Below are 15,698 nucleotides of genomic sequence, written 5' to 3'. Positions count from 1 at the left end.
TAAGTTGACAGGCGACTTGAAGACATGAACATACACAATAAAGGCATTACAAAAGCAATTGTTTTGAATAAAGCCTTTGAAAGCATAGATATGGTAACTGAAATTAAAATCAGATTGCATTACGGTATGTACAAAATTACTCAACTAAACAACGTCATGGCTCAAAGACCAGATCACATGGTCCAGAGGAGACTAAAGTTTCGGTTTACTTTCTGTCCCACACCCTCTCATTTTCCTGTTTGTATATTACAGAAGGGCATAGTACAGCTGTACAAAGCCCTGGCTACTAAAACATCTCTCTGATTATGGATATTTGGTTTAAATTTGTAAGGAACTGCCAAGCTTCAAGGTAAGCATTTTTATGACAGTGATGGTGCTACCTATATGACATGAGGATTGCTTAGGAGATACACTCTATAAATCAGCAGGCTTATTGGAAATGTGAATTTTCCTCATTAGTATAACAGAAAGAAAAGTATTACTTCAGATTTTGGAATAGATAAATTTTGATTAATTAAATTATGTGGTCCTGTATAGCAACATTGTGTCTCTGCCATCTTGTTTAGAAATATATTTCTTCATATCCCAGAAGAAAGTTGTTTTCCATTATGAAATAATAGGGAATATACTTCTTGCTGGTTAACTGTGAATACTCCTCATGTTATTAAAGCTAATATAGTATGCCTTCTGTATCCACAAAATCAATATTCATTGTCTGATAACATCAGTCCTCTCTAGCATTTTGAGAGGCCAGGAGTCTTTCATTTCAATAAGGTTAGGTCTTATCTGCGGTTTCATGTATCCACTCAAAGACCAGGAATGTATCCCCCACTGATACAAGAGTTATAATGTATTGTAGATATCAGCTTTAGAATCCACACTAAAGACTTCTTTGCCCACATTTCTGTTATATTTATGCAAAATAGCATAAATTCAGTTGCAAAATGGCTTTCATATTTTCTGTCTGAATTAACTATAGTAATGACATGCATACACACAATAATGTGAGAGAGTGTTATGAAGTACTTTTATCCTATATTCTAAAACAGTGCTTTTTAAGTTACATGATGTGGGGGACCAGCCTCCCCTCTTATGTGCCAGGGACTTGGCCTATATTTATTCCCAGTGGCCAGTAAGCTTGGACCCAAATCGGTTTGACCGAAAGTGATTTGTAATATCTGGTGGTCCATTTCGTGTAACCCCCTGAAAACAGAACGTGAGGGGGGAACTGAAAAAATCAGCAAACTGGATCAAGAGAGCCGGATTTATTGGCCACTAGAGAGGATGGAGTTCAGTCTGCAGTATATCTGAGGCAGGGTCTGCCACAGGGCTCTTGGAGAAGATCCTCCAGTGTCTTTTCTCTCTCCCCGGCAGCGGAAAAGTTCCCTAGGCTCCACCTCCAGAGAGGGCCCTGCTGGGAACTCACTTTCACAGCAACACTTGCATGGGGCGGGCATCGAAAAGTCTCTTGAGTTCCTCTCAGAGCATGATGGGAGTTGAAGTTTCTCTCTCTCTGTTTCTCAGCCATTAAAAGGCCTGGTTGTGTCCATGCTTTGAATGGCTGAGAATGGATGCAACCAGCAACTACAATTCCCAGAACTCTCTCTTGCAATTTGTCTTTTTAAAAAAAAAAGTTATGGTAAAAACTTAAAAGAATTCTAAAAAATCAGTAGATTGGTGAATTGTTCTGAAACTTGGTAGGCCTGCAGTTGTAAATAAGTTCTAAAACCGAGGTAGGTTTCATGCAAATAGGCCTTAAAATGATTGAGGACTGAGCCTTTAAAGTTTCCTATTGTAGCCAATGGGCTGAATCTTTGCCAAATGACAATGGCAACATTCCGCCTGATTCGAGTAACTTCCCTGTAAACAGAATGAGGGGTTAGCCGAAAATGGACACCGAAATGGCATGCCTTTTGGCCAAACTGCACTCCTCTAGTGTTTAGTGGCTACAGTTGTTTCATTCTTTCCTGATAATTCTTCAGGAAAGGATCGACTCAGACATCCATTGATCCAGGGACCACCACTTTGAGTAGCATGGTTTTAGAACTGCACATAAGAATGCTAGAAAAAGAGGCAGATAAAAGTGGAAATATCTTCTTCAAGGGCCTTTAATCCAGGCAGATTGAAATAGTTGATAATACAAAAATGTGTATTCATCACAGGGCCAACCCAAGAACATTTTGCTGCTTGAGGCAGAAGACAAAAATAGAACCTCATGATCCATCTCCATTCCATGTATCGTATCCTCCAATGCAGCCTTCCAATAGAGTTACTTCATATATCCACATTTTATACAGCATTAAGCCTGCTATCTTATCACACTGAACTAAGAATAAACTCCACTGAACACATTAGGACTTGCTTTCTAGTAATGCACATAGGCTTGCACATTGAGCTTTTGAATACTTTAAAATATGACTGAAGAACAAGATATGGTTTCTTTGTTTTCATGGGCATTTGTACATAACATATAGCGAACCAGACTCTTAAACCTGGAATACCTTTCTAGTCTATTTAAAATATTTTCAATTGATTAATATAACCAATTAATAGATTAAGGCTGCAATGTTGTACAGAACATGATGGGAAAAAATGAAGAGGAAAACATGCATATTGAGTGAATGGCACAGGTTGCATTCCTAATATTTATGCTGCTGATAGTTGTGTTTTCATACTCTTCTGAAATACTCTACAATTTCTCTTTTCAGGACTCATTTGGAAGAATTCACATTTGAACAGCTTTCAAGATATATATGGATACTTGCCCAAATGACTTGTTAATTGTGAACTGACATTCATAATATACTCAAAGAACTGAATTTTACATTTTATTTGCATACACAAGAGTTCCTTCCTTACAAAGAAATAATGGAATATGAAATGCGATTTATTTACTTTTTGCCTGACGTGGAATGATCGACCATGAAAGCAAGACAATGAGGTTTACTAAGCAAGATCTGGGTATGATGTGTTTTGGGATTGTGGTTTATATGGCTGATGTTGGAGCTGATCTTTGGATAGCAAGAACATACTGGTGTGAGGGACAATATTTATGGTGTGGCTTAATACTGGCCACAGGATTTATTTCCTCAGTAGTTATCCAGATGTTCAGTTATATTTGGTTTAAAGAAGACAGTACTGAAGACCTGAACAGTATTTTAATTTTACTACATCTATTTCACGGTGGAATATTTACAAGGTAAGCACCAAATATTGAGAATGGAATGCAGAAGCTATATGTATAATGATACACTGGATGATTTTCCATAGCAGAGGTGGTGATGGTAAAGTTTGGATGTATGGTTGTTTGATCATACCAATTGGCACAGGGAGATGGAAATTATAAGGGGTTTCCAGATGGTATTGGCAAAGTAGTTAGAAAGCAGTGGGCCAGAAATGACAGGAAGAAGAGACAAGGATCTAGAAAAGGAGAGTAGTGTGGCCAGATACATCTACAGATAGGACACCAGAGGTTAAACTAAATCTAGAAATGTTAACTCATACCAATTAAATTTGCTTTTGTCCCAGATCTAGAAAAACAAGATGAGCTTGTTCTGATATTGGTTTTTTTAAAAAAACATCTCCATATTTAAGCAGCTCACAACAAGAAGAATGAAAACCCCATGTAATGTAATTAAACTGGTGGTGATACATTCAAGAAAAAATGCTTATTTATATAACTGTGCATTTAGTGCTGGCCAAATGCAACCACATACTTTCTCTTTTGGGTAAAGCGATCTTCAGTCAGCAGCCTGCTTTGCGAGAGTTCTTGCCAGAAGTCCAAAGGTCATTTAACACCTTATCAAGCTTCTCTACTGTGAACTTGGATGCTGTTATGTAATGCAGCCCAACTAGTGTTACAATGACCAAGTGCTCAGGAACTGCCAATCTTCTCCCAAAAGGAAAATAGTGCTCAACACGGGGAAATGGAGGAGGTGATGCAGATGGGGAAATGCAGCACAGAATAATCAAGGAGGTTGTGCAAGAATATCTGGCTAGTCTAAATGAATTCAAATCCAGAAATTATCCATGCAAAGTACGATATTAAAAAGGTAGTAGCTATTTAATTACAGTAAATGTATGCAAAGTAAAAATCCTTCTGACGATGTAAATATCAGGATCATATTTGAAAATAATAGTTCTAAAATTATATTTTCTTGCTTTTGAAATACAGTAGAGTCCCGTTTATCCAACCTTTGCTCATCCAACGTTCTGTATTATCCAATGAAGTCTGCCTCTTGCCCAGATCCACAGCTGTTTCAATACATTGCAATGTTTTGGTGCTAAATTCGTAAATACAGTAAACACTACATAATGTTACCATGTATTGAACTATTTTTTTCTGTCAATTTGTTGTAAACATGATAAAATCATAAGGTAATTTGATGTTTAATAGGCTTTTTCTTAATCCCTCCTTATTATCCAACATTTTCACTTATTCAATGTTCTGCCAGCTTGTTTATGTTGGATAAGCGAGACTACTGTAATCCACATTTGGTTTGCTGGAGAAAAGCTGAAATACATCTTGATTCCTGATATTTAATACTTGATCTCTTTTTCACACATGTTTGTGAACCCATAGACTTACTTTGCATAACCAAACATGAACTCCCTTTCATTCTTTCAATTCTTTATACCGGGGAGGATTTCCTGATACTCACCAAATCTCCCATTATGTAAGGTAATGTGAGAAATGGTAGTGCACCTCATCAGCAGTGAAATTAGTATTCACAAGAAGAAGGTGAACATCATCTAGTCTCACATGACCGCAACCCACTCACTGCCTAGTAGAGAAAATAAAGCAAGCTTAGTCTTTGTTAAAAAGGTAACAAGTACCTTTTCTTACAAGATGAGATGCTCTGTTGCATGTGCAGGTTAAACATGAAAATGAGATTAAAAGAGAGAGCCACAGACTTAGCCCAACTTACAAAAGCCCTTTGTCTCACCCTGGTCATTCCACAGATATATAAACCCCTTTTTTCCCAGTTCCAGCAGGCCTCACCTCTGAGGATGCTTGCCATAGATGCAGGTGAAACGTCAGGAGAAATGCCTCTAGAACATGGCCATATAGCCCGAAAAAACCCACAAGAACTTACTGTAGACAAATTGATACAGGATGAGAGAGGGTATGGCAAATCCCAGCAAACTGTAAAAGACATGAATATATGCAGTGCCTAAACAGCAGTGGTTCCCAATCCCCCCCCCCCCTTTTTAAATCACGGACCACTTGACCAGGGACCACTCTCCAACATTAATACCAAAAGGGTTATGAATCAGTTTTGGTCAACTTTAGATTCAGTTTGGTTAGGTGTTGATTCAGAAAATTGCATTGGATAGACCACATCAGCTCTAGTTTCTGATACCGAACCCATGCCATCTAGTAGTCGCCATCTGCTCGGCCACAGAAAACCATATTTAATAATCTAGAGATGAGGTCTATCCAATTCAATTTTCTGAATCATCACCCCCAAATAACCCCAGGAACAGGCCTAAAATGAAGACACCAAGGTGCCCCACTTCCAGGCACCACATGGAATGTCTCTGTTCGGGGGGGGGGGGGGAGGAGGAGAAGCAGCAGTCAGGAAGCTTGTTGTCCCACCTTTTGTGGGTAGTCAGGCTCTCTTCTATTGACATCCCCGTTGCCTCAGAACTAGTAGAGGATTTTGCAAGCCCAGTCACTCTTGTTGCAATGGTGTAATAATGGTGAGGCCGCAGATCATATTTTAGTTCTTGAGGACCATTGGTGATCCATGGACCATAGGTTGGGAACCACTGCTATAGAGAGATACGTGAACTGTTATGGTAAAGTTGTTACCTCTAATATGTTGAACATATATATGAGGGTAATTTATGGGCAAAGCAGTATTTAAAATTTGCAATCCCATATAGTTCTATGTATTGTCGAAGGCTTTAATGGCCGGAATCACTGGCCTACAACAACCCATATAGTTCTACCTGGGAATAAGCCCCAGTAGGTCAGCGATATTTACTGTGAGCGGATATGTATATGCTTGTATTGTGAAGTATTCTGTTACATCATTGTTATATGAACAAGAGGCATGAAGCCCACCATCATTGTTTATATGTAAATATACACTAATGGCTGGAGTAATAGCAAAAGGTATTTACATGGCATATTGGAGCTCACCACAAAACTGCTGTGACGTGAACAGCAAAACATCATTTAGAGGTTCTTACAAAAAAAAAAAAAGCGGGACAGGGAATTTGTATTTCTTAGGATGTATTCTTGTAAGCAGATCTTTTATAAGCAACAAATTGAATAGGAGTTTGTGAGTGTGCTGTCATCTTGAGAAACAGCAGAATATTGAGGTTTATAAAGAATGCTTTAAGGGGAATAGCCTCCCCACTTACTTCCAGTGCCTGTTTGAACTGTTTTCTTTGTGAAACGTTCATGCTCACAGAGCAAACAGATTCATGTTTGTATAGGCTCATAATACGGCCCAGGCTCAAGTTTTGAAGGCTAATGTACAAACTGTACTTGGGGATTGGGAATAATATAGCTCCTTGAAGTAGCAAGTTTAGGAAAGGTTGAATATGTTGCCTTGCAGTTCTAGCCCTTTGCCAAACATATATGTTATGATCTGACAATGGAAATAAAGTTTATCTCTCCCTAAAGAAAAGAGTCACTCAAAGAAACCAAAGAATAGGCAGTCGCCAGTTTACAAACATTCAACTTACAAATGACTCATAATTTAGAATGGGTTTCTTCTTTTTCATGTCAGGAGTGACTTGGGAAACTGGAAGTGAGAGAAATCTACCCGTAGGAAGGGAAATTCACTCCTGAAATAGTTATCATGGGGAATAGGTGTCTCCATTGAAGTTTATCACCAATCCTTGTTTTCACAAGAAGTCACATTTTTCAAAATGCAGTTATCACAGGGTCAGACAGTGAGGTGAATCTTCTGAACATGGGCACAGATGGCAAAATTAGCACCACAGGGGTGTTAACTCTTCCTTGTGCTATCCAAATCACATAGACACACACACACTTGGCTGGAGTTACATTTAACAAATGTATTTGTTTTGACTTACATGCATATTTAACTTAAGAACGACCTACAGTATCTATTTTGTTTGTAATTTGGGGACTGCCTGTTATTATTATTATTAAACTTTATTTGTACCCCGCTAGCCTCTCCCGAAGGACTCAATGCGGCTTACAAAGGCCAAGGCCTCAACACACAATATAACAATACAAAACCTAAAGCAAATTAAAAACAATTAAAGCAATATAAACAACAAGCAATAAACAATACACTAAGACACAATAAAACTGGGCCGGGCCAGAGTAAAGGGTACAGGATTAAAAGTGCTGATGTGACAGGAGGTATGTAGGATTATAGGGCAAGTGCAGTGTGCGGTGTGCAGCAATCTTAGTTTTAATAAAGTGCTTATGGGACTTGGTAATGGAGATTTCCTATTCTGGGAAGGCACATCAGAACAGCCAGGTCTTCAAGTTCTTTCTGAAGACTGCCAGTGTAGGGGCCTGTCTAAGATCTTTGGAGAGGGTGTTCCAGAGTCGGGGGGCCACCACAGAAAAGGCCCTGTCTCGTGCCCCCACCAATCGTGCTTGCGACGCAGGCGGGATCACGAGCAGGGCCTCTCCAGATGACCGAAGTGAACGCGTGGGTTCGCAGACGTAGATGCGGTCACGCAGGTAGGATGGTCCCAAACCGTTCAGGGCTTTGTAGGTAAGCACCTGCACCTTAAATTGGGCTCGGAAAATAAACGGCAGCCAGTGGAGCTCCTTGAACAGGAGGGTTGACCTCTCTCTGTAAGGGGCCCCAGTTAACATCCTGGCCACTGCTCGTTGGACCAGTTGGAACTTCTGAGCCGTCTTCAAGGGCAGCCCCACGTAGAGCGCATTGCAGTAGTCCAATCTGGAGGTGACCAAGGCATGGACCACCCCGGCCAGATCAGCCTTCGCGAGGTACGGTCGCAGTTGGCGCACAAGTCTTAATTGTGCAAAAGCCCTCCCAGACACCGCCGACGCCTGAGCCTCAAGCGTAAGCGATGAATCCAAGAGGACTCCCAAACTGCGGACCTGTGGCTTCAGGGGGAGTGTAACCCCATCCAGCGCAAGTTGCCACCCTATACCCCGGTCAGGTTTACGATCGACCAGGAGGACCTCTGTCTTGTTCGGGATTGATCTTCAGCTTGTTCCTCCTCATCCAGATAGACACAGTGGCCAGGCACTCGTCCAGCACCTGAGAGGCCTCCTTGGAATTAGGTGGAAATGAGTAATAGAGTTGTGTGTCATCTGCATAGAGGTGGCACCCAACTTCAAAACTCCGGATGACCTCTCCCAGCGGTTTCATGTAGATGTTAAAAAGCATGGGAAACAGAATAGAGCCTTGTGGGACCTCACAGGTCAAAGGCCAGGGGTCCGAGCAGGCGTCTCCCAGCTTCACCATCTGGGATCGACCCTCCAGGAAGGATCGGAGCCACGACAAAACCGTGCCCCCAAGACCCATCCCAGAGAGTCGCCCCAGAAGGATACCATGATCGATGGTATCAAAAGCCGCTGAGATGTCCAAGAGAACCAACAAGGTCACACTCCCCCTGTCCAGCTCTCTACGGAGGTCATCCACCAAGGCGACCAAGGCTGTCTCGGTGCCTGTGCAGTCAAAGAGAGAAAAAAAGAGAACAAAATGATAATATGAAATACAGTGATGTTTGTTTTGAGTTATTTTTGGAATGTACTTGGCAGTCTGATAGTTCAGTCTTATGCATGCCTGTCTATTTAGAAGGAAGTCCCATTGAACAGGACTTCAAGTATGGGAACAGAAAATGCCATTTGTAGGGCTATGCATTGGTTTTACATGACACTCTAGACCAGTGCCATAGCCAGAAAAAATATTGGGGGGGGGGGGGGATAGATTTGGAAAAAAAAAGCGAATCATGAAGAGTAGTTCCATAACACAAAATAATTTAAATAGTATGGTTCATTCTGTATTTTATATAGACTTAATTAAATCAATGTAATGTTTGCTTCTCATAGACTTAGCATGGGGATTTGGTTAACAGTTAAAATTCATGAGTAAACCAGTTTTTTTAACCTGAAAAAAAATTCAAATTATAATCTGGCCCTCCAACAGTTTGAGGAACTGTGACCTGGCCCTCTGTTTAAAAGGTTTGAGGACCCTGCTTTAAGGTATAATTAAGAAAAGTGTTAATATTAGCCAGCATACTGGAAAGCACTCCTGTTTACAAACTTGGATATTTTAGGTGATACAGATTATTTATTTATTTATTTCCTACATTTGTACCCTGCCCTTCTCACCCCCCCCCCGGGGGGGGGGGGGAGACTCAGGCCACACTCACAACAAGCACTCTTACAATGCCATCACCATCATAAAACATTCAGCAGATACATTAGAAACATTAAAACAGTTAATTAAAAAACAATTGATTAAACATGCCAGTTAAAACCAAATCCAAGTCTGGGTCAAGTCATTGTCATGAATTGACTAAGTCTTCTTTCCACTTGCTGCTATTCACTGGTTGAACACGTGGTCCCATAGCCAAGTCTTAAGTTTCCCTCTAAAAGACAGGAAGGAGGTGGCCAATCCGATGTCCCTGGGGAGAGAGTTCCACAGACGGGGGAATCGTGTTTGGGATGGCAGTGGGATTGAGAGCAAGGCCTCTCCAGATGATCTTAAACTTCGTGATGGTTCGTAACAGGAGATACATTCAGACAGGTAAACTGGGCCAGAACTGTTTAGGGCTTTAAAGGTTAAAACCAGCACTTTGAATTCTGCTCGGAAGCTGATCGGCAGCCAGTGGAGCTGGTGTAACAGAGGGGTTGTGTGCTCCCTGAATGCTGCTTCGGTGAACAACCTGGCTGCCGACCGTTGGACTAATTGAAGCTTCTGGGCTGCCTTCAGAGGCAGCTCCACGTAGAGTGCATTGCAGTAGTCTATTTGGGATGGTAAAGAATATTCAATCTCTTAAATAAAGAGACAAAGTGGGGGAACCTTCCATGAGTGCTTTTCATTAAAATGTGGAAGAATTGTTATATACATCCACTGTGAGATTAAATCTAAACACAATGCATCATTTAATGTTATTTCCATTGTAGGTATTGGCTTGCACTGAATCTTGGCTATGAAGCTGCATGTAAACCAAATAGTTCAGGAAACATCTTGATCGATGGTCCCACCAGCCTCATTCACAAAAGAGCCATTCATGCAATGGCAGATATCAGTATGCTCCGGCTATTTAAGACTTACCTGGAAAGCACACCTCAGCTTATTCTTCAAGTCTACATCCTTATGGTATTCGACAATTCTACCTTCACTCAGTGTAAGTTTGATTTATAGTCCAAAAAAGTGTGTGTATTCTGACCTGCAGCACTACAGAAATGCTTCCAGAATGGATTACAAAAACCTAGACAAGATCAATAATGCAATATAATACAGATTCGAACAGGCATTATATAGTCAGTGTAAATCCATATAATGCAGTTCAATACAGTTAAATAGCATTACATGGGTCTCAGTAGTTCTCAACTTGTGGTTCCCCAGATGTGTTGGCCTTTAACTCCCAGAAATCATAACAGCTGGTAAACTGGCTGGGATCAATGGCAATTGTAGGCCAAAACACCTGGGGACCCACAGATTGAGAACCACTGGTCTACACTGACTATATAATGCAGTTCCAAACTGCATTATATGGCAGTGTAGATCAAGCCATAATCAAAGGAATATATATATATATATATATATATATATATATATATATATATATAGAGTATCAAAAGAAATCTTCATAAAGTCTAAGATTTTCTTTTTTGGGCCTTTGCCTGTCATAAAAATGGGTTTTGGCCTGCATCAATAGGAGTATAGTGTCTAGATCCAGGGAAGTCATGCTACCCCTCTATTCCACCTTGGTTAGACCACACCTGGAATATTGTGTCCAATTCTGGGCCCCACAATTCAAGAGAGATATTAACAAGTTGGAATATGTCCAGAGGAGGGTGAGTAAAATGATCAAGGTTCTGGAGAAAAAGCCCCATGAGGAGCGGCTTAAAGAGCTGGGCATGTTTAGCCTGAAGAAGAGAAGGCAGAGAAGAGACATGATAGCCATGTATAAATATGTGAGAGAAATGTATAAAAATTGTTGAGGAGGGAGCAAGCTTGTTTTCTGCTGCCCTGGAGACTAGGAGGTGGAACAATGGCTTCAAAATACAAGAAAGGAGATTCCATCTGAACATTAGGAAGAACTTCCTGACTGTGAGAGCTGTTCAGCAGTGGAACTCTCTGCCTGGGAGTGTGGTAGATGCTCCTTCTTTGGAAACTTTTAAATAGAGGCTGGATGGCCATCTGTCGGGGGTACTTTGAATGCAATTTTCCTGCTTCTTGGCAGGGGGTTGGACCGGATGGCCCATGAGGTCTCTTCCAACTTTATGATTCTAGGTTGATTTTTTCCCCTGAAAATGAACTCCATAAAGCCATCAGTAAGAAGGCTCATTCTCTAGCTGCCATTCAATTTACCTGAGTCAACTAGAGGCTACTAGAAAGTATCTGAATATGCTGTTAAATATACAGGTTGAGACAGAAACAAAATTCCTTCTGGATATAAGCAATATGAGTCATTGAATTATGCATGTACAAAAACGGATAAGTAGGTCTTGAAACTCTTGAGGGCTCATCACAAAGGCCTTGCCTGGCTTTGGGGAGTAAAGAGAGGGGCAGTAGAGCGAATCATCCCGCACACAGTTCCCCCTCGGTGACAGATTTGTCCCACTGGAGGAAGTGTCGTCCTTCTGCAGAGGACCTGTGCTGGCTCCTGTGTTGTGGGGGAAGCCTCCGGCAATGCTTTCACTCTGGTTGCGGGCAATGTCATGTGATGGTTGGCAATGGTCTCTGTCCAGAAGACAGGGTGAAAGTGTTCTAGGGCGAATGTGAGTGTGATAAGGTCATTGGCGTTAGTCCCCACAGGGAGATGAGGCGGGATATAAATAAAGTTTTGCTGGTTTTGTTGTTGTTTATGTGTGTTCTGAATGAACAATCACAATGAATCTCTAAGCAGCTCTATTCTTAGCTAACAATTCGGATGCACATGAGTTTATTTATTTGCTTTGAATGTTAAGATCCTAATGAATACATTTAAAGTTTCTTCTAAAGAGTGAATGTATGAGTCGAGAATCACATTAGCATCAGGGAACAGAGATGACATGCTGCTCATATGGATCCAGGATAATTCAGGGTCTCCTTTCAGACCTGGAGCCCCCAGTGACATAGTGGGTTAAACTGCTGAGCTGCTGAACTTGTTAGCTGAAAGATCGCAGGTTCGAATCTGGGGAGCGGTGTGAGCTCCCGCTATTAGCCCGAGCTTCTGCCAACCTAGCAGTTTGAAAACATGCAAATGTGAGTAGATCAATAGGTACCGCTCCGGTGGGAAGGTAACGGCGCTCCATGCAGTCATGCCAGCCACATGACCTTGGAGGTGTCTACGCTGGCTCTTCGGCTTAGAAATGGAGATGAGCACCAACCTCCAGATCTTTGCTTTACCTTTTTTTCCTGCCCTTGTTCTTCCCTGGGATTGTACGAGGCAGCAGCTCCCAACAAAATCCCCTTGAGGCAAGAAGCTGGAGCTGAGAGCAGATGGAACGGGGTCAGCCTGTAATGGAAGTATTTTTCATTTGCTGGCAATTGCCAGTTGCTAAGCAGCATTTCCTTCCAAGGTCTTGGGGGGGGGGGGGGCAAGGGATTTGGTGGGGCTGAACAGCTGGAATTTTTGTCAGCCTGGCACAGGAGCCTAGATAGAATTGAGAAGTTGGGAGGGAAAATATATTTTGGGATGCTGAAGTAGCATTTCACATAGTTTAGAATGTTTTATTCTGTCAAATAGTTCTAGGTCCATATTTTTATTGGTGAAATAATGTTAGAAAGAAGTAATTATGTTAGGTTTTTGCATCACAGAAAGGAGGAAAGAAGGAGAAGAAAAAAAGAGGGAGAAAAATAAGATTCTGTCATATTTTCCCTCCAATTTCTTTCCCCTTTTGAGATTTACAGTGTATCCCTGTGGGAAAAAATAGTGGCATCCTTATTTTAAAATCCTGTTCACATCTTTATCCTGTTCACATCTTTACCTTTTTTGCAAGTGGGAAATGGGATGATTGGTGAATTAACAACCACAAATCATGCCTAATGCAACAACTCTGTTGCAAGGTACATACTGAAAAAGTAACATAGCTAGATTAGTTTCCTTACAATACCACCTATTCTTGGAATAGTACTGTTAACAATAACTGCCCATCACATCTTTTTAGGGTGTAATTGAAGTTCATTTGATACAAGATCTGCAACTCTTTTCTGATGGTGCTAACATTACCCACTTTTTCTCTTTAGATATTTCCATCACTGTCTCTATCATCGGCATTTCTTGTGCAACGGTGGATTATCAGATTGCTTTACGGAAATCCTTGCCGGATAAGAAGAACTTTGTCAAAATATCTTCCAAAATTATGTATTTCTTTTACAAGCTGTTGACATTAACCTCTTGGATACTTAGCATTGCGCTGCTAGCAGTACTGAGCACTACTACTACTATCATTCTTGTTGTGATTCTTTGCTTTGTTGCTGTAGTTTGGGTGATCAAGCAACACACTGCATTTTGTACATCCAAAACAGCAGAATGGGTCTACAGAGCTACTGTGGGAATCATTCTTATTTTTACCTTTTTTAATATCAAGGGAGAAAAGACAAAAATCCCCCTGTTTGTATATTATGTCATTCGGGTGCTTATAACTTTAGGTATATCAAGTGCAAGTTTGTTCTGGAAATCATCATTCAATGGGAAAATATATTTGTCATTTATGATCACTGCAATTGTCATTGCCTTCATATTAGGTATTATTTTTCTTGTTATTTATTATGCATTTTTTCACCCTAGTATTTATTATACACAAGATGTAGTTGATGGTCCAGGAAGTGAGAGAAATGAAAACTGCAGAATAAGGGCATTCCTGATGCAATAAACCTCATGAAACAAACTGTTGTTTGTTTTAATTTTCTTTCTATGTTGAAAACAAGAACCCAGCAAAGCAAAACATCACTGGATTGTCACTATTTATAAAGTGAAATTTATTTTTGAAAACAAACAGATGCGAAATATGCACATTTCATAACAAAACTTGAGTCTATGGTCAAGACAAACATGACTTGAATGTTGTGCTCTCCCATTTCTGTCTGCTTTAATGTTTTGCTATTTTGAAATATAAAGGGCCAGTGTGAGAGTTTGGAGCTGCATTAGGATTGTAGTGGCAAAGGAAAGAATAAAGCTTCACTGATTTCATCTCAGGAAACAAGGCTACTATTTATGGTACATCTACACCAGGCATGGGCAAACTTTGGCCCTCCAGGCGTTTTGGACTTCAACTCCCAGAAATCCCAGCCAGTTTACCAGCTGTTAGGAATTGTAGGGGTTGAAGTCCAAAACACATGGAGTGCCAAAGTTTGCCCATGCCCGATCTACGCTGTTCAGTTTGACACCATTTTTACTGTGATGACTTAATATTATGGAATTTGTGGAGCTGGAGTGCTTGTGCCTCACCAAGTTGCAACTCCCAGTATTCCATAGCATGCGTCATGATAGTTAAAGTGGTGATAAACTGCATTACTTCTACAGTGTACATCCCTCCTTAGTTAAGTGTACTTATGCTTAGTGCTTAGTGCTTACAAGCCACTTAAAACATCTTCACAGAACCATACGAAAACCAAAGTGCTTTACCAGCAGGCACCAACAAATCTCTCTGCATTGCCAGAAATAAAGCTTAATAGTGTAATGTTAATGTTAATGCTAATGCTAATAATAAACCTTTATTTATAGACCACCTTCTCTCCTCGAAGGGACTCAGAGTGGCTAGAATTTTTTTTTTTTACTATTTCTGCTACCAAGACAGCCATCTCTCCACAAAAGCCAGTATCGACACCAAAATACAACACCATCTAGGCTCTGTGCGTGCAGCATTTTTTCAAATGAAGCAGAGAGTGTTCAATGATTGGGACATTCCTAGTGATAGCAAGATGCTTGTTTATAAAACTATTGTCCTTCTAATTCTATTGTACACCTGTGAAATATGGAAAGCATTTTGAACTAGGCTTTCAACACGATCAAACTGATACAATGATATCATTTAGAATGGCTGTTCCAGGAAGGTGGGGGGAATTAGGAAGGGGAGGGTATGGGTGATGGGTGATACATATCTAAGGAATGTATAAAGTGTCACATAAGGAATATTTATGTTTGGAATAATGTATGCTGAGATAAGTCTTGTATGGCAAAAGTTTGTTAATTGACAGGATGTATCAACTAAAATTTAAAAAATTAAAAATAAATGAAAAAAAAAACCAGGACATGTATAACCTGAGAAACCAAAAAGCATTTTTTCCTTTAAAAAATCACCAAGATGAATTAGATGAAACTGATAAAGCATTCTCCTGACATTTAAAGTAAGAAAAGCATAACTGAGTAACACTGGCAAGGGAAGATGATCAGCCATCCGGCTTGCAGGACAGTTCTTGTGTCATGTTATTTCTTGATTTCACCACAGGAGGGCTCTTTTGGAAGGATCAAGAAAGAGTGACTGCAGAATTACAATAAGAAAAGCAAGGATGGCATCCCTAGAAGAAGAAACCTATGGGTCCAACTCTGTACCATCTAGATGTGTT

At 40.5% G+C, this 15,698-nt stretch overlaps 1 protein-coding gene across 1 annotated transcript; it reads left to right on the top strand.

The window, feature by feature from the left end:
* Positions 1–204: 204 nt before the first annotated feature.
* XKR9 (XK related 9) lies at positions 205–14,322 on the top strand. The gene is made up of 4 exons (XM_060775458.2): positions 205–349; positions 2,709–3,199; positions 10,103–10,326; positions 13,377–14,322. The coding sequence occupies exons 2-4, from the start codon at positions 2,913–2,915 to the stop codon at positions 14,003–14,005; spliced, it is 1,140 nt and encodes a 379-aa protein (XP_060631441.2). The 5' UTR covers positions 205–349; positions 2,709–2,912; the 3' UTR covers positions 14,006–14,322.
* Positions 14,323–15,698: the final 1,376 nt, after the last annotated feature.

Source organism: Anolis sagrei, chromosome 4 (assembly GCF_037176765.1).
Source record: "Anolis sagrei isolate rAnoSag1 chromosome 4, rAnoSag1.mat, whole genome shotgun sequence".
NCBI lineage: Eukaryota > Metazoa > Chordata > Lepidosauria > Squamata > Dactyloidae > Anolis > Anolis sagrei.
This window is presented reverse-complemented; position numbering and strand designations above follow the sequence as displayed.